We start from the raw sequence: 19434 nt of genomic DNA on the forward strand, positions 1-19434 counted from the left end.
TAGTTCTTTAGTCTTTAGTTTATCTTATATCTTGTTGGTTGGACTGTTGGAAGCTTTTCTTGGTATCATAGTTCATCTCACCCTGGTTGCTAGACTGAATTAAGCTGCTCTGGTCATTTGTCCTGTTCCAGTGTCCTACGATCACATCCAAGGAGTAATGGCACTGACTTTATTTGAAGACTATATATATTGGACTGACGGGAAGTCCAAATCACTCCGACGTGCTCACAAGACCACTGGTTCTCAAGGGATAGAGCTGCTCAACTCCTGGCAAGCCATCAAGTCCATCAAGGTCTACCACTCTCTGCGCCAGCCTGAAGGTATGAAGTCCATCTGTTATCAGGCTCGTTCTGTCCTCCAATGCTGGTCTTGAGCCTAGATTTTTTTCTTTCGAAGAAAAAAATTGATTTGTCTTCCACTGTGAGTTGAGTTTTTCTACATCTCTCCTTCTGTCCAGTTCCCAAGCACCAGTGCCAGATTGCAAATGGTGGATGCAGCCACTTATGTCTCCTTTCTCCTGGAGGAGAACACAAATGTGCCTGTCCCACAAATTTTTACTTGGCTGCTGACAATAAAACCTGTCTTTCCAACTGCACCTCCAGTCAGGTCAGCCCACTCATCTGTCGCTGTGATCATGTTGCCGGTTTTCTGATCAGCATTGTTCTCCTGAAGCTTTGATTGGCTTTGTTTTTGTGACAAGTCTTTAAAGACTAAAAAAACATTTGCGAATTGATTTTTTTTTTTTTTTTCGCTTTAAAGAATGTAGTCATATAAGCAGACAATTGTGTATTCATGTTTAGCTTTTTATTTGTTTTTGTTCTAGTTCCGCTGCGGCACAGATGAGTGTATTCCTTTCTGGTGGAAGTGTGACACGGTGGATGACTGTGGCGATGGCTCAGATGAGCCTCCCGATTGCCGTGAGTTACAAGTTATTTCAGGGTTGCCCTTGAAATACTGTGGGGGGAAATTACAAGCCAAGCAAGAACAAAACTGAACTGGGAATGAAAATTATTTTTTGATGACTTTATTTCTCACATGTTTTACGTCACAGATTTGACCTCTTTTGATAAATCCTCTAACATTTGTATTTTCACTAATAGCTCACTGCATTATATTTGTTTATGAACAGCGGAGTTCAAATGTCAGCCTGGACGTTTTCAGTGTGGTACAGGCCTGTGTGCTCTTCCTCCTTTCATCTGTGATGGCGAAAATGACTGTGGTGACAACACAGACGAGGCTAACTGTGGTAAGACGTTTTTCAATTTTATATCTTTGATTTTCTGTCCTAAATTGTGCTGCCTTTCTGGGCTATTTTTCTCGCTTCAGTCAAGAGCATATTTTTTCATTTTGAGAGCAGGAATCTTTGTTTTCATGTTGTGTTTCTGCTGCTTGTACAAATATCCTATTCAGTTTGAGCTCTTCATTTGGTATCATCCTGCATGCTTATGAAGTTACTTTTCATGGTGTCATTGCTTTTCACTCATGGATCTTTACCCTATATAATCCTTTCAGAATTAATTGCAGTTAATTTTATTTATGTTAGATAATGTCTCAGATCAACAGCAATCCTTTCTGTGAATGGATTGTGAGTCTGTGAACAGGGTGCTAATTCGAATAAATTTAAACAACTTTAAAATGAAAAAAATCTCTTGATTAGTTGGTAACAAGATAATTAATCAAGAAAAATTGCGTGTTATGCCGTGCCCTGCTTGTTAATAAATACTTACTTTTGCTTATTTTAGTCTTGCAAAAGTTTTATAGTGTCTTTTTTCCCTTTTTTCTTGTTTTCTCTTGCAGAGACATACATCTGTCTGTCAGGACAGTTCAAGTGCACAAGGAAACAGAAATGTATTCCTATCAACTTGCGCTGCAACGGTCAGGACGACTGTGGCGATGGGGAGGATGAGACGGACTGCCGTGAGGCTCTGCATTATTACTCAGCCTCATTGTCATGACTTCTTTTATTACACTTGAGGGGATTTAATGAGGGGATTTAATTACTTTTGTCTCAAAAATGGAGGGAAATTCTGGAAGTCTTTATATCTGTATTTTAGAAACAAAGTCCAATGTGGTCAACAAAATCAGAAAAAAAATACATTCATTGAAAACAACCTCAATCATGCTTTTTTTATTTTGTATTAATAGTTAATTTATGTCTGGGCATGGACAGCACAGAAGATATTATTAACGTTACATAGTCATCATTATGTATTCCAAAGACAAACCCCTTATGTCCTGTTCCTGTGAAACGGGATTAGATATTGAATTGCAGAGGATAAGAAGATTTTCTCTGCAATGATGTAACTCATCAGAATATGATACCCTGTTCAAGTTTTTCAGCTTGCTCCCTCCTTTGATTACAGGGGGTGAGAGTGAGAGGAAGAGAAAGCAGGAAAGTCAGGGGGAGAAAGAGAGACTTTAATTAAAGTGAAGATAATTAGAGTGGGCCAGCTTAGACTTCCAGCATGATAGGATTTGGTTTTGAATGCACCTTGGTAATGAACACTTCCCCGCTGAAATTGAAATGCTTTTTCAAACAATACTGAGTTTTATAAAGAGAAACTGCTGCTACCTTGTTGTAATAGAACACTGGAAATGAGGAAAGATAAGATGTTTGGGGAACAGCGTTGGTTTCCTCACTGCCTCCGGCATCACATGAGCTTTGTCAGATCACACACGTCCATATACAGATAAGGTTTTCCTCTAAAATGATAAAATGTCCTTTTCATACACCCTCCCTTGTCTCTGAATGTAGCTGAGAGCACCTGCTCCCCAGACCAATTCCAGTGTAAGGCCTCCATGCACTGCATCTCCAAGCTGTGGGTTTGTGACGAGGACCCGGACTGCGCAGACGGCTCAGATGAGGCAAACTGTGGTGAGTTGCGGGACCTCACTTAACCACAAATCATGAAAACACACTCGTTTTAAGTTAAAGTGGTTGAATAATACTCATCTTTGCAGTTCTAATTTAGTCTCAGATATGTCTAGATTAGATTTGCAACTAGTATAATTCCAAAAGCTTTTAATTATTTTAAAACAACAGAGACCACGAATCACAAGGAGGCTCATTCCTAAAACAAGCACACGATACGATACACGATATTGAGGTCACGATAACAATACGATACGATATTATAGCAGTATTTTTTAACAACCTTGAATGAGGAACATATGACTGGAAAAAATGGTCTTTTATTTGAAAGACACAAAATACAAAACAATGCTGTGCGTTTGCCCTATTGTTCCAGTTTGTAATGCTTTATAACTGTTTAAGTTTTAAAGAGCAAACCAGGCCAACCATTTTCCACAAACTAAACTAAAAGTAAATGTCAGGTTTGCATTATGCATCTTCAGTTTCATACAAGTAAAAATATTTTGCACAAACTGAATAGTTTCTCTCATGTATGACTTGATTTTTGTCTTTTCTAGAAATTTAACAACTAAAATTAAATAAATAAAAGTAAATAAATAAAAAAAAATTCCCAAACTCAAAATGCAGCATGACTGTTATTTAGCTTATGACAGAGCTAAGAGCTTCAGCCACGTGCTCCCAGCCTAAGAGACATATTCTTCTCAGGAATAATAGGATATCCACATTCATATTTATATGATATCATCCACATTTCACTGTGATGGCGCTGCATGTGGCTTTGCATGTTACTAGTGTTAGCCGCGGTGTAGGGCAGGGTTCTCTTACAATGTTTGCGCCTTGTCAGCCACTCGGTCGCCATTTCTATCCACAATTGGAAATCCAAAATGCCGCCATACCGGTGACTTAAATGTGGTGGGGGCGTCTTCTATTGCTACGTTGTTCTCCATTCTACTTTTAAATCCTACGCGCTACACACTCCACTGAACAACAAGCATTGGAAAGATGGGAGAGGGGGGTGCAGCACAGATTAGTCACCCACTAGCTCAGAGCGCCCTCTTGTGTTAAAACAAAATCACTACATTGAAAAAGAAATCAGCGTCTGCTTGTATTGACTGGATAAATTTGTCCCAATATCGCGCTACAGTTTGTCACCTCGACGACACGTATTGTGACGTTTTTACATCGCAAAATTTCGTGGCACAATATATTGTTACACCCCTACTGGTCAGACGCTGAGAAATTCAAACATTTTGACGTTGTGTTTTCAAACATTGCCTGTAAAGATCTCAAGACCTTAAATCCTTCCATACCTGTTTGAGCCAGTATTTATTCAGAATATGAAAGAAGACACCTTGACAAACCACAATGAAGGTTGCAGCAGAACGTATTTGCTTAGTGAACACTGTGATTATGACCTAATGTTGCGTAACATTACTGATTAAGTCATTTTTCAGTCACGATCGATATACAGTATCTGTTTTTCTGTATACAAAAAAAGTTACATTCTGAAAGTTTGTTTTCCTCACTTGCCTTGACGCTACCTAATAGTAGTGTGCCATTCACAACCTGGGCAATCTAATTTTTCCAGGGAGTGAGAAGGATTCGTTTTTGACCACGAGTCAGTCTTCTTTCTTTTGTTTGTTACAGAGTTGTAATAGAGCTGCTTGTCATGGGTCACTGTACGTGTCCACGCATTCCAGGTCAGGTCTGTTTGAGCAGAGCATCTCCACAGACTTGTGTGGTCCAGGTTTAAGCACTGACGCCAATTGTTTGATGCGTTCTGAGGAATTTTTATTTGATGTGAAGATCTTCTCTATTGCCTTCTAGTAATTTAATTTAATTTATTTTATTTAATAGGGACAATGCAGGTTTACATGTGATCACATTCACTCATTACAAACAAGCCAATGTGACTGATGTTCTGCATACAGAGAGTAGTAGCTCACTCCCTTTATCTGTCATCATTTTAAATGTATCGTGAATCTCGTCTGAATGGGTCCAGGTGCTGGTTTATTTGTGCTGTTATGAAGTGCAGTTAGTTTCTTTAGCCATGCGGTGTGTATTTTGTCAGGGCCTGTTCCTGTCCAGCTGTTCATGATTGAGATTCATTGGCTCAAAATCTAAAACCTTTTCTTGAAGTTATGCCTGGCGTCCGCACTACTGCGGCAAATTCAGCCCTCAAAATGGAAACATTTTGATTTCTGTAGTTTTTATTTATATATCCCTTTCACTTGTTAATCAGTTGAAGTGATTTTACATTGTTTGCCAGATTCACCCATTTATACACATTCATGCCATTGATCTGTACAGGTCTTTTTAGATCTGGTTATATAATCACATTGATGAATGCATCGGACGCAGTGTGGCGATTAGGGTTTTGTTAAGAGTTCGACGTTGGGAATACAATGCCCGGAATCAAATAAATTGGTAGGCTAACCACTCTACATCCCTGTGCCACAGTCATTATCCACGTGGTACGGTTTATTGTTCACATGTGATACTCCTTGTCCCATTTCCAGTAATGTCCAGTATTAACTTTGGATGGGTCTACTCTAGTCTTATTATCCTGCCACCTTAAATGATTTTTGTGCAGAACAACCTGCTTATTTTACTGGCTTCTGCTTCTAAGTTTACCTTTCACAGTGTGTAGCCGTGAGTCTTCGGCAGTTTCCAGTGCCTCCGGCAAAGAGGGTTTGTTGCAGATTTTGTCTTAGGAATTTCTTTCTTCATTGCACCTTAATTTTGCTCTGACAGCTGGCGTACTAGTATTATTCTGGTAGACAGCCTTTTCTGGGATTACAGCTGTTGCAGTGTACATCAGTTTACTCGTCTTGGTGCTGATTCCAGTAGATATCATACGCAATTCTGTGTTCAAAGCTTGCTTTGGAAGGTAATTTGTCACTCAGCAGAGAGCTTGAGGTATCCAGTTTAGTTATCTTGCATTCTAGGTCAGTTTCTTTTTTCCTGAGGTATTCAGGGATTATTGTTGCATTACTCTAATAGTTTAAGTCGTGTGATGACAATTTATGTAGCACTGCATAGCATAGGTTGGATTACAGAGATTCCTTTTGTTAAATTTTACTAGAGACCTCAGACATAGCAACAGAGAAAACAGAGCAGATCTCCATTTGTCGGCTGGGGCTGACAAATGTTGAGCTTTGCATTCATGCTACGGCCCAGGTCGGGCCATAGCATGAGGGTACAGCCAACAGACCTTGATTTGACAAAAAATGCTTAAATCCACAGATCAGTGATAAATATGACAAACATCTCCCAATTATGGAGTCCTATGATTATCTTGGGTCTATCTTTGAGTTAATATCACATTTTAATTTACAATCAGATCTTATTATCAGTAAAAGGCAAAAGAGAAGTGGACTTGGGAAAGTAAACGCATTTAATGTCACAAGGGAGATTTTAATTATCTTTATTGTTCTTTGATCAAAAGTATTTTAAAACTTATTACAGACAAAAATTATCTATGTGGCACTGTAAAGCTTTTCTCCAAGATTACTGCCAAAGAGGCTTGTGTTCCCTCTGGAGAATCAGGTGGTGAAGACAGAAAGTGACTTTATAAGAAACTGGACGTGAGTATGTGATCCTATAGAGTATATAGTATAGACTCTAGTACATTTTGAAAAAGTCAGTATATGCAGATTATATGATCCATCCATCTGTTTTCTGTACTTGCCTAATCCTGTGAAGGGTCAAGGATCTGGTGGAGCCTATCCCTGTTCATTACAGGTGAAAGGCAGGAGTACACCCTGGACATGTCGCCAGTCTATTGCAGGGCAAATTATTTTATAATATAAAAAACATATTATTTTTCATGTAAAAAGAATATTATATTATATGCAGTGTGGTTTCAAAATGTCCATTATTCACCATACTTACCCAAAGACAAAGAACAGGAATAGAGATAATCCCTCATCAGAATGTGGTCACACTCAGTGTTAAGATGATTCCTCCTCCCCGGAAACACACCTGCCTAGTTTGAAACCAATCATTTATATCATGCTTTAAATAGGTAAAGAAAACAGTGTTCTTCCATTCATTAGAGAGATTCATGACAAATAAGGGATCATATCCGGAGCTGTAAGTGAGGTTCTGTCAGATTAAATAGCAGGTTTACCGTTAACTGTCAAGTCTTTTTTAGCTATTCCACCAACACACAAACAGAAAGAGAGTGAATGTGGTGTATATTAAAACCATAAAACGTACTGTATACTGTACTGAGTTATTCTTAGACTGATGAATTCAAGAATTTTCAGTTCTGCCAACTTCTTGTCACAACTCTATTGAAGATGATTGGTAGCCTAGTCAGGTATTTCATCTTATGGTGTGTTAGCTCCGTGAGTGCACACTGTGTTTTGAACACAGAGATAAAATTGCTCAGGGAAAACCCCGAGGAAATGATGATTACACATTGAAAATATGATAGCTAGCACCCTATTAATATTCATGTTCTTTGAAGCCATGTTTTTTTTATCTCCTGATGAAAAAGATGAAAAGACCTGTGGACCTCATGAATTTCGGTGCGAGAATAACAACTGCATCCCAGACCACTGGAGGTGTGACAGTCAGAATGACTGTGGAGATGGCTCAGACGAGGAGAACTGCAGTGAGTACCTGGTTATTTTTCTTGATATTACCAATGTTTATTTGATTATATTCACCATTGACACTCTACACACAATTTGTATATTGGACTTCCTAACACCTGACTACACCATACCTAAAAATAAATACTGTACTTCAATATATTCAGACAGAATCAACTTTTTTGTCGAGGAATGGAAACAAATAATATACAGTGGGGCAAAAAAGTATTTAGTCAGCCACCAATTGTGCAAGTTCTCCCACTTAAAAAGCCTGTAATTTTCATCATAGGTTCACTTCAACTATGAGAGACAGAATGGGGGAAAGAATCCAGGAAATCACATTATAGGATTTTTACTGAATTAATTGGTAAATTCCTGGGTGAAATAAGTATTTGGTAACCTACAAACAAGCAAGATTTCTGGCTTTCACAGACCTGTAACTTCTTCTTCTTTAAGAGGCTCCTCTGTCCTCCACTCGTTACCTGTATTAATGGCACCTGTTTTAACTCGTTATCAGTATAAAAGACACCTGTCCACAACCTCAAACAGTCCCACTCCAAACTCCACTATGGGCAAGACCAAAGATCTGTCAAAGGACGTGAGAGGTAAAATTGTAGACCTGCGCCAGCTGGAAAGACTGAATCTGTAATAGGTCAGCAGCTTGGTGTGAAGAAATCAACTGTGGGAGCAATTATTAGAAAATGGAAGACATACAAGACCACTGATAATCTCCCTGGATCTGGGGCTCTAGCAAGATGAAAATGGGGGTTGGAAACATCATGCTTTGGGGAGGAACTAAGTGGAGTGAAAAGTGCATTGCAGTAGTCAATCCGGGATGAAATGAAAGCATGTATGAGCATTTCAATTTCAGTGGAAAACTATTTCGAAAACTATGGATCTCAGTTTGCTGAAATTACGTAAGTGAAAGAAGCAAGTTCTGGTCAACTGTTTAATGTGGGAATCAAATGATAGTGATTGGTCAAATATTACCCCCAAATTGCGGTTGGAGTGAGCAGCAGTGGAAAGGGTGCCGATACTTCGAAGAACTAGTGGAGTGATCTTATCTGGAGCAAAAACCATAACCTCAGTTTTGCTGTCATTTAGCTGCAAATAGTTTTCTGCCATCCAGTTTCTTATTGCACCAAAACAATCTTGAAGTATGGATAGCTTTGTAACTTCACCTGGCTTAACAGAAAAATGTAGTTGGATGTCGTCAGCCTATAAATGATAGGGGATGTTGTAACTGTTTATAATATGTCCCAGGGGGTAGCAGGTACAGAGAAAATAAAAGTGGCCCCAAAACCGAAGCTTGTGGGACAATACAAACTTCACCAGGTCACCATTTGAAACTGAGAAGCTTCTGTCAGAGAGGTAAGATGTTATCCAATCTAAGGCTATGCCTGATATGCCAGCACTGTCACGGAGTCGTTTGATCAGGATATGGTGGTCAACTGTATCAAAAGCAGAAATAAGGTCAAGTAAGACTAGCCCAGTGCAGTCACCTGCATCAGTAGACGTTAAAATGTCATTGGAAACCTTCAAGAGAGCTGTTTCAGTACAGTGCATCTTTCTAAATCCCGACTGGAACTTGTCAAAAATATTGTGCCTTTCTAAAACAGCAATGAATTGGTTGGCACCATTTTCTAAGATTTTTGACAAGAAGGGGAGTTTAGATATAGGCCTATAGTTAATAGGCAGATCAGGGTCCAAATTTGGTTTCTTTAATATGGGCTGGATGGTGGCATGTTTAAGATAAGAGGGGACATGCCCTGCAGACAGGGAGGAGTTTACAATGGCTGTCACAGTGGGGCCAATGGTTGGCCAGACTTTTAGAAAAAGGGAGGGTGGTAGTACATCCAGAGGGCTAGAGGACAATTTCATTTTCATGATCAAATCCATCAGATCATGTAAGTTAATGGGTTGGAAGGTGTCCAGGACGGTAGGGGATAGAGCGGAGTTTGATTGAAGCTGGCGAGTCACACGGAGTATACTAGATCTAATGTCCTTTACCTTATCGACAAAGAATGCTAGAAACCTGTTACAATCATCCGTGGAGTGACAAGGTGATGGAGAAGTCGGCGGAGAGACAATGTTATTTATTGTGTCGAATAGAATTTGATTAAGGTCGTGAAGTAGGCAGTCCGAGCTTCTTGTATTTGTGCATTTAGGGAGTGGCGGAGGTCTTTGAGGTAAATGCGATGTACTTCCAGTCCAGTGGCTTTCAATAGACGTTCTGTCCTGCGACACTCCCGTCTCAGACAACGGACAGCATCAGTCATCCACGGTGAGGTATTACAGATAGCCCTGGTCCTAGTCTTTACTGCTGTCAATTTATCCAGTAGAGTTTTCATTAAAAGACTGCAGTTAGATCTCAGCATCATTAAAATCAGAAATAGTATAGCTGAAGAATTGCGCCACGAACTGATCAACTGTACTCTGTGTAATGATATGGAAAGACAGAGTTCTTTTGGGACATGGAGGGTCAGCAGTTATAGATATGTTAAAAAAGATAGATTTGTGGTCACTAATCAGTAGATCGTCAGAGTGAACATAATCAATATCCAAGCCCAGGGTAAAGACAAGGTCCAACGTATGACCGGCATCAGAAACATGTTGCTTGAAATTAAAAGATTCACTGATATTAAGAAACTCTGCGGCTATACCATTAGTAACATCATCGACATGCAGGTTAAAATCGCCAACCATTAGCATCTTTTCCAGCTTAATCATAGATGTTAAAAAGTCAGTGAACTCAAATAAAAATGGACCTGGAGGTCGGTAGGAGGACTAAATACATTTTTGCCCCACTGTATTTGACTTCGGTTAACTTCATATCAGTGCATAGATGACAGATATCTAAATTTAAATTAAAAATGGTATGTAACAGCCTTAAATGAACAAGCTACACAGTAAGAGGCACACAATTATAATTGTTCCTGTCAATACTGAACACATAATAAACATTCACCAAGCCAGAGAGAGAAAAAAAATCAACCTTTTGGACTTAAAAGCAGGTCAACCTTTTTCCTTTAGCAGTACTTTCTTTGTCTTTGGTTCAGACGTACACAACATTCAGGAGGAGTTTTTGACCTTTCGTCTTTCCAGAACTGCTTCAGCTCAGACCACATTTGTCAGACACCTGGTATGAACGACTCATCTGAGGTTATTCCACAGCATCTCTATGGGGTTAAAGGCTGAGTTCTGAGTTGACATTTCAAAAGATGGATTTTCTGTTTCAAGCTATTTTCTGGTGGATTTTATTTACTACTTAGGGTCATTGTCCTGCTGCATCACCCAACTTCTGCTAAGTTTTACTTTGCAGACAGCTACCATGACCTACCTCCTCTAAGATATTATTTTTAAACAGTCCCTGAGGCAGCAAGGCAAGCCAACTCACAATTGTCATAATTCACCATGGGAATTATGCTTTAATGATGGGAAGATGTACCCATCTCACATCATATGTGACATTTTTACATACATTTTACAAACATTTTACGATAACATTGTTGATTTCCACTGTAAACTTCAGGCGTCATGTTATTTTGTTTCCTTTTTTCTGGAGAGAAACTCCTTACTGCTTTCTCCTGGGTGTTCTGCTATGGACACCCTGTCTTATCAGTGACTCACATAAGTGGACTAAGGCTATTTTTGACTTTGGAGTGTATTATATTTTTCTACCTATAGTATATTGTTTTAGATTAACCTAAATCAAGATCAGGCCATATTGTAAGGTAAATGTGGAAAAACCTGCTAAATGTCTAACACATTCTTTCCAACTACATGAAAAACTGGACTGAAAACTGAGTGTCTAAGTTACCAAGAATAAGACTTGAGAGATGATCCAGATGTCAGTAGATTTTAATTAAACAGTTGCATACAAAAGGGTCAGAACATGCATCAGGCGTCTCAATGCAGAATGACAATGAAACAGGAGCATACTGATTTTAAAGCGTAGAGGATGATACATTCTATTTGACAAGACATTGGTGTTCCCACTACTAATCTTTGTTTGGGCAGGATACTAGTCTGCACCTGTAGTGGGCCAAGGCTATAATCTGAGGTTCTCAGCAGTTTTGTTTTCATCAAGTATGAGAAACACTTTTTTCCCATCACAGCAAATCACTTTATGAAACCAAATTCACATACATTTTCTTGCTGATGTATATACAAGGAAACATGATCAGTGAAATTATCAGTGCAAAATGTATACGTTGTTAGCAGATTCAATATTAAACCGCATAAAAACAGGACCAAAATGCAGTAGTTAGAGAACCTTTTTTATGTAGTAATGTCTAAATGCAGAGATACATATGCAATAATTGTTACGGTAAGGGTAAATGGTATCATCCCCATCCAGGGCAGTGAACACAGATTTATCTGACAGTCAGCGGCTATTAAATTTCATCAGAGCAAGGCCTCCTCTTGCGTCAGGTTGTTATGCTGCTCTGTAACATTTAGTGCAGTGGAAGGAGTTTAAACGGTTTCCAAGGGGTCTGCAGAGATGTCGTCTACCCTATTCAGGATGCTGAACTTTTACAGGGCAGGTCGGTGGCAATCATTTTCTATGCTTTTGTGAGAAGAAAGTGAGGCTCCACCTCTATCTGCTTGAAAACTGACATTGCTGACCCGCTCTATTTAATATCGCATCTTGTGTTGTGTTCAGTCCATATATGTGTGCTTGTGTGGGAAGAATTCTTTGCTTGTACATTATATGAGTATATGCAGCCCCAAGTGTGCTTTTGCAGACTATGCACATTATGCATGATTTATTAACTCGCTTGAGTCTCCACTCCTATTAATGTCACTTAAAATGCAAATAAAGGCCAGTCAAGTGTTAGATGGATAAAGAAAAAAAATCAAGGTGGACCAGCAGACAATGGAAGGGCTGTATATCAGAGTTTGCTGCAATGCCTGCTGGGAGTCTCTCTTGCAGCAAGACTCATAACACACAGCCCTAGCTAACAGTCCATGATAACAAGGGGGAGGGCCCAGACTGTGGATCTGAGCCAGCTGTTTAGCTGCGTTTTAACATCGCCCTCAGGGACAAACTTGCACTAAATGGCAGATACAAGATTTTTGGCTTCAGAGCGAACAGTGCTGCCCCTTATTGTGAGAGCAGCAGTGAATGTATTTGCATCCTGATCAGCTTTGCCAGTTTATTCTCTTCTAATACAAATTGACACTAATTGGATAAAACGACAATTTTTGCCAACCATTAGCATGTGATTCTAAATACAGAACATTTGGCTGGTAGTTGCATTCGGGGATGATTGTCTGTGATGCTGGAGAAATCACGCTGGCTTAATTTGTATCTTTTATCTACGCAGAGCCAGTCACATGTAACCACAAAGACTTTGCCTGTGCAAATGGAGAGTGCGTTTCCTTCCGATTCCGCTGTGATGGAGACTATGACTGCTTGGATAATTCAGATGAGGTCAGTGTTTGATCATTGTGAAAAATGGGAAAAGAGTGTGTCGGAAAGCTGAGCACAAATGGAGGAAAACAAATCTTCAGGTTCATTATGACATCGATAAAGAGGAACTTCACTCTTATGATTTACAACTGAGCAATGCAAGGAAGTCCTACTTCTCTGATATCATCACCAAAAACAGTCACAATGCTCGGGCCTCATTTGTTACAGTTGAGAGGCTAACAAACCCTCCTGTGTCAGTGGCAACTGAATTTCATTCCACCATGGCCTGCAATGACTATGCCAAATTCTTCAAAGACAAAATCTGAAATATTAGACAGGCAGGTAGTACAGGTACATCAGCAGCAGGTTCAGCATATGTACTATGTCCACAGAAAACTGGTTTAAAAGTTTTGACCCATTAACTTCAAGACCTGGAGGACATCTTATGTCAGCTGAACTCCTTCTCTTGCTGTTTAAACATCCTGCCAACAGGTTTATTCAAAAAGGTGTTAAAGACTTTGGAGTCAGACCTGTAACAGATTATGAACTTGTCCTTAAAGTTAGGTGTGTTTCCAGAGCCACAAAAAACAGCTGTAATTAAACCTCTCTTGAAAAGAGACAATCTTGACAAGATACGAATGAAAATTTTAAGTAAGAACATTGAAAAAGCAGTGTTTCAACAGCTAACTTTTTAACACAAACTAACTGCTATGATGCCTTCCAGTCAGGTTTTAGACAGCACCGCAGCACTGAGACGGCTCTGACCAAAGTGTTTAATAACATACAGTACAGACCAAAAGTTTGGACACACCTTCTCATTCAAACAAATGTGTCCAAACTTTTGGTCTGTACTGTATGTCTGAATACAGATGCTGGAAACATGTTGGTCTTAGTTTTACTGGATCTCAGCGCTGCATTTGATACAGTTGACTACAATATTTTGCTTAAACGACTAGAGAACTGAGTGGGTCTTTCCAGAACTGTACTAAACTAGTTAAAAACATACTTAGAGAACCGGAAGTACTTTGTGTCCATAGGTAACTTTACATCTGAGCGGACAAGGCTCACATGTGGAGTTCCCCAAGGTTTCATCCTGGGACCTCTTCGCTTTAATGTCTACATGCTCCCGCCGGCGCAGATTATGAAGAACAACAAAATAAACTACCATAGCTATACAGATGACATGCATATATATAGTACAATGTCACCAGGAGGCCGAGGCCCCTGTACAGGCTCTTGGTAAATGCATTGAGGAGATTAATTAAAACTGAGGTAATTGTCTTTGGAGCCAAAGACAAACGATTACAGGTCACCGCAGAGCTTCAATCTGTAAACCTAAAAACAACCAACCAGAAATCTGGGTGCAGTGATGGATTCAGACCTAAATTTGGAAAAACACATTCGGCAATAACAAAGTCAGCCTAGTATCACCTTAAAAATCAAGGTAAAAAGATCTGGGGCCTCATGTACAAAGATTGCAGCGCACAAAATGCCACTTAAAGGTTGCTTTGTATGAGCTGATGTGACTCAGCAACATATGAATGAAGTTTTTATTGAATGTTTAGGCTACTTTCAGAGTCATATATCGAGTCGGCCACAGGTGCTGCAGGACTCCAGAAAGTGTTTCTCCGGTCATGGAGGCCGATCTCTCCTCCTGCGGATGGAGGCCGGAATTTAGACCGGTCTCCTCCTGCGGCTGCAACACTCTGATTTGCAGCGACTTTGTTCTTTATTTCTCACGTTTGCACCTCGATAATCACGTTGGCATATATCGTCTTTATTTCTGCAGCAGAACAATACAATTGTGTTGCTTCAAGGACTAAATATAAGTTCATGCTGTTCACACTGTTATACTCATGAGAGATGTGATCGTGGACACGTATTCTGCGAGTCGTAAGACTCTGAACATGTATATTGGGCTTAATCCGTTAGTATATAATACGCGTGACAATAAAGCGGAACGAGGAGCCATTTTTTGTCCCACCAACTTAAGTTCTGGTGTTGGTTCTTAAAATACAAACAAGAAAAAAAAGAGTGTAACGATGCACTGATGCTGAACATAAACATTCACAAACCTGTACATAGTACAACATAGTAAAGCCACAACTCTTCACGGAGCGCAATACAAAGCAAGGAACAACACTACCCATAATGCAATGTGGACAACAACTACTGCACACTACTCTGTTGTCGTTTAGAGCTTAATTTGGAAGAAATTCAGACAAATACATTATTTTTCCAGGCCTCAACCTTTGACAGTAGTGTATCTAGCTCACTGTCGATGTTTTTTTTGTTCTTTTTTTCACTTGCTTTTGTAATTACCATGTTTGGATGAGCGGATATTCATGGATATTCATCCTCATCATCATATTCAAATTGATCTACTTGTGGGCGGAGACAGAGAGGAGAGTCATTGTTCCCGCGGCCACATTAATTTTACTTTGGTTGTGATGTTCAAAATTTCCACGCAAGGATTCAAGATGAAATCCACATACTCTTTGTACATGCGGGCCCTGGTCTCTCAGCAGGACCTGGAAAAACCAGTCCATGCATTCATCTTTATTACGCTTGATTATTGTAACAGCATCTTTACAGGTTTACCTAGAAAGTCAGTTAGACAACTGCAGCTCATTCAGAACTCTGCTACTCGAGTCGTCACTAAGACCAACAAAGTGGACCACATCAGTCCAGCTCTGAGGTCTTTACCCCGGCTGCCTGTCCGTCAGAGGACAGACTTTAAAGTTCTGATGCTGGTCTATAAAGCTCTGAATGGTCCAGGACCTCCTGACCCAGTATGAACCTTCCAGGTCATCGACTTGAGGGGTCTGGAAGGGTCAGGTTTTTTATCAGTTCAGAGTCAAAACCAGACATAGATTTTATCTGATTTTATCTATTGTTCTTATTTCTTTCTTTTTTTGTTTAAATTTTAAATCATGCAATTTTATGTCTACCATGTGGCGTGTTAATGTCTCTGGAAATCACTTTGAATCACCTTGTTGTTGAATTATGGCATACAAATAAACTAGCCTAGCCTTGCCTTTGTGCACCACTGAAGTATTTAATGTGTTATATACATTGTCAAGATAAGTATGTGAATTTTCTAGAAGCAACTGGTCTACATACATTTTTCATATAAAAGGGATCAATCTTTACATAAGTAATAATGTAAGACAAACACAATGTGATTAAGCTAATAGCACACAAATAATAATCATTTTGTCTGTCTTTATGAAAGATGAGTAGAAAGTAAACCCTGAACCCTTAGAATTAGAAACTGGTGGAATCTCTGGTAGCACTGACTGCAATCAAGCACTTTCAGTAACTCAGAATCAGATCTACATAGCATTTATGAACTCCAGGTTGGTCTCTTGAAAATTTCAGCAATGTTTCATTTGGAGAGCAGCAGATTCTTCTGTGATGTTCTGCCATGGAGATTTCTTGCCTGTTCAGTAACTTGCATAACGGCAGTCTCAATAACAGAAATGTTTGCCAGGTTTCAGTGATGTATTCATGACTTTAGCTTCAAGGTCTCATCTAGGTCATATTTTCTGAAGGCAGTACTAGACTGTCTTCATTTATAAACACTTGGGTCTTATTAATGAAATGAGTCTGAATGTATCTTTTTAGGCCTAGTTTGAATGATAAAAAAAAAACAAAAAAACATGCGTGTGCATACACACACACACACACACACACACACACAAACTACTGACTGGAATTGGATTTTATTTAAATAGTAGTCCACGAGTTCACAAATTTTTTTTCCTACCTCATTGAAAATGGTTTAATGGGTGTATTCAATAAAACCACAAGAAATTATAATTGATTGATCTCAGTTTAACCATCCTGTGTTTGTCTGTAATTGTGGCATAGATGAAGCTCAGATCACATTTTATGGCAAATTAAAGCAGAAAAACAGTTAATAATAAGGGGTTCACATGCTTTCTCTTGTCATTGTATTTATTGACAAAATACTCAACAAAAATGGCTTTCAAAGAAGAGCACACACATTTTGCCTACAGCAGCATTAGAAAAGAGATCACACCAACTATTCTTCATTATTTCATTGTGTACAGATTGATGTTATCTAATTAGTGGTCAGTAATGACCAGCGTTAAAATTACAGATTGTTGAATGAAACATTGCGAAGACAATACAAAAGAACAAAGATAGACTTAACACAAATTACGGTGGATAACAGGCAAATTTTAGCATATCTAATTTAGTCTATAATTGATCACCTGGAAGGTTTGTTGTTGTAGCTCACAGCACAAGGCTGTATTCAGCATCCAAATGGGAAACAGGAGGTACAATTAGATGCGCATATTGTCGCTTACAAAGACACAAGCCCATTGTAGGTATTATTCAATGTGCATATCCAGCTTTCATCGTCATGGTCACAACAATCCAAACAAAGGTTGACTGGAATACCGTGACAAATTATTTGTGAAGAATTATTATGCCTGCTAGTATATTTTCAGATGAAATGCCACATATCCAGTGGCTTTTGGAAAGCCTAATCTTCAATGCCTTTCAGCAGACAAAAACTTTCTGCCTTTTCTTCACACAGCTGCTTTAATTTCTTCGTTTATACAGCTTCAAATTGTTTTCGTATTTTTCCTTTCTGCTCGCATGAAAATAAATGAATCAATATGTTTATTTATCTGGCAGTGCATGGTTTAAAAATATTTTTGCAGGATTCATAAAAAAAGCCCCATCAATGGGAATAATGCTGTTTTATGCATAATTCAAGAACAAGTGCTTGTTATTATAATTCATCACTCTTATTAATGTATTGCCTTGTTCAACATTTGCACAGCAATTTTTACATATCTCTTTCCATTCAAAGTTCTGCAACCCTAATTATCCATTGATTATTTGCCTCCCCAGTGTCAGGTTTTTCAGGTCATTGTAGTCAAAATAAAATGTTTCCTTTCACTTGGCAGTAATCATTCACTACAGTCAATCACAAAAGCCACAATGGACTAGATTGCCTCCCTTTATCTAATACAGATGTGTTGTATTGGGAAGAAGATTTTAACTTAGTTTAAAAGGGAATGGATATGATTTTTTAAAAAGCAATCAAAGTGCACTGCAAAAAGCCTGGCCTCTTCACCTATTCTTAATCATTTTAAGCCTCAGTGAACAGCATACTTTCCTCGCAGTAGATCACAAGCTCACGTTTGCTCCCAGAGTCAACTGAAAAGATCTAAAATCAAAGCCATCTTCACAAAGTCAATGTTCACAGTGGTGAAATGTTAAATATTACTTGCTGTTGTTTCAAAAATTTCAGCAGTGATCCCTTTTAAATGTGAGAGCACTAGAATGGTGACTGGACTCTATCACTATTGTTTTTTTACAACTGTCAGTACCATGATTTTGTAAAGCCTTTATCGACGAGATATATGTGCATTTTGATCTTGCAGCAGAAGTTATCTTAAGGTGCGTGGGTGTGTGTGTAAAAGAGTGTGTCTTTCACCAGCCCTCCTTAACGGTTTGATCTGGAATCTTATCTTTTTTAATCTTTATCGGCCTGATGACCAATAGGTGGCCGACCAAACACTATCACATGTATCTAATTGCATTCTTGGCAAATTAACACACGTATGACATGAACCACAATAAGGCTTGGACAGAAAGTAATATAACAGCTAGAACACACACACTAAAATGCTGTTGCCATGGAAGCTTGCAATAAAAGAACCCAAAGGTTGCATATCACTAAACCTGTCAGGGCAAAATAAGCCAACCGTGACATCACTGGAGGGAAAAAATATAATCAGACATTTAAAAGCACCATCAGCCGGCTGCAAACTTTAATAAAGCACATTTTGCAAAGACAAATATAACACAGAGCAAGCCTCAAGCCAGCACACCATGCTGTATTTTGTGTTATCTTGCAAAGCAGGATGTATTGCAAGTCAGTTCCAGGTTGACTTTATGTCCAAGGCGGAAAAAAAAAACAGTGTCCAGTAATTTATTATTGGAAACACATCCTTTTAGAAATTGTTTCAGTGAAAGTTAGAGAAGCTCCTGTAACCTTTAGCAATTTGCCTTCACATTCAACTTCACATTTATGAATCACTGTGATTAACAGGTCAGGTTGACCTGCAAGCCTTGCAAGTCTTTGTTGAGTTTCAGTAGAAAGGTAGTTACATTTATTTTAAATTTGGAAAACATTGTTTAAGCTTTTCAGACTGTTGAAACTTCTTAATAATGTTCAATGAACTTTGAATTAATAATACTCTGTTTGTATGGACACCTGGCTATTGTTTTAAGGCACATTCTGTATGTCAACCTCTTTTGAAATATTGGTTAATGTATTTATTTGCTGAATCAATTTACAGAAAGGCTGTGAGGAACACTGTCCAGATGACCAGTTTAGATGTCACAATAACCTCTGCATCTCACTTAAGTTGGTATGTGATGGTCAAGAAGATTGCAAGACGGGGGAAGATGAAAAGAGCTGCCAGGGAACAGGTGAAAACTAACCACATTGCTGAGTAACTCACATGCTTTACAAAAGAAGAGCATTAAACCTTATT

The 19434-nt window shown here is 38.9% G+C and overlaps 1 protein-coding gene across 1 annotated transcript in view; it reads left to right on the top strand.

Annotated features, from left to right (window-relative positions):
* Positions 1-19434, top strand: part of lrp1bb (low density lipoprotein receptor-related protein 1Bb) — a 520571-nt gene that overhangs the window by 430909 nt on the left and 70228 nt on the right. The window contains exons 63-71 of the mRNA XM_061722939.1: positions 132-320; positions 458-606; positions 824-917; positions 1130-1246; positions 1798-1917; positions 2756-2875; positions 7377-7493; positions 12804-12910; positions 19237-19369. Coding sequence (XP_061578923.1) covers positions 132-320; positions 458-606; positions 824-917; positions 1130-1246; positions 1798-1917; positions 2756-2875; positions 7377-7493; positions 12804-12910; positions 19237-19369 — 1146 coding nt within the window. The remainder of the gene's footprint in view (positions 1-131; positions 321-457; positions 607-823; positions 918-1129; positions 1247-1797; positions 1918-2755; positions 2876-7376; positions 7494-12803; positions 12911-19236; positions 19370-19434) is intronic.

Source organism: Cololabis saira, chromosome 6 (genome assembly GCF_033807715.1).
Source record: "Cololabis saira isolate AMF1-May2022 chromosome 6, fColSai1.1, whole genome shotgun sequence".
Taxonomy (NCBI): domain Eukaryota; kingdom Metazoa; phylum Chordata; class Actinopteri; order Beloniformes; family Belonidae; genus Cololabis; species Cololabis saira.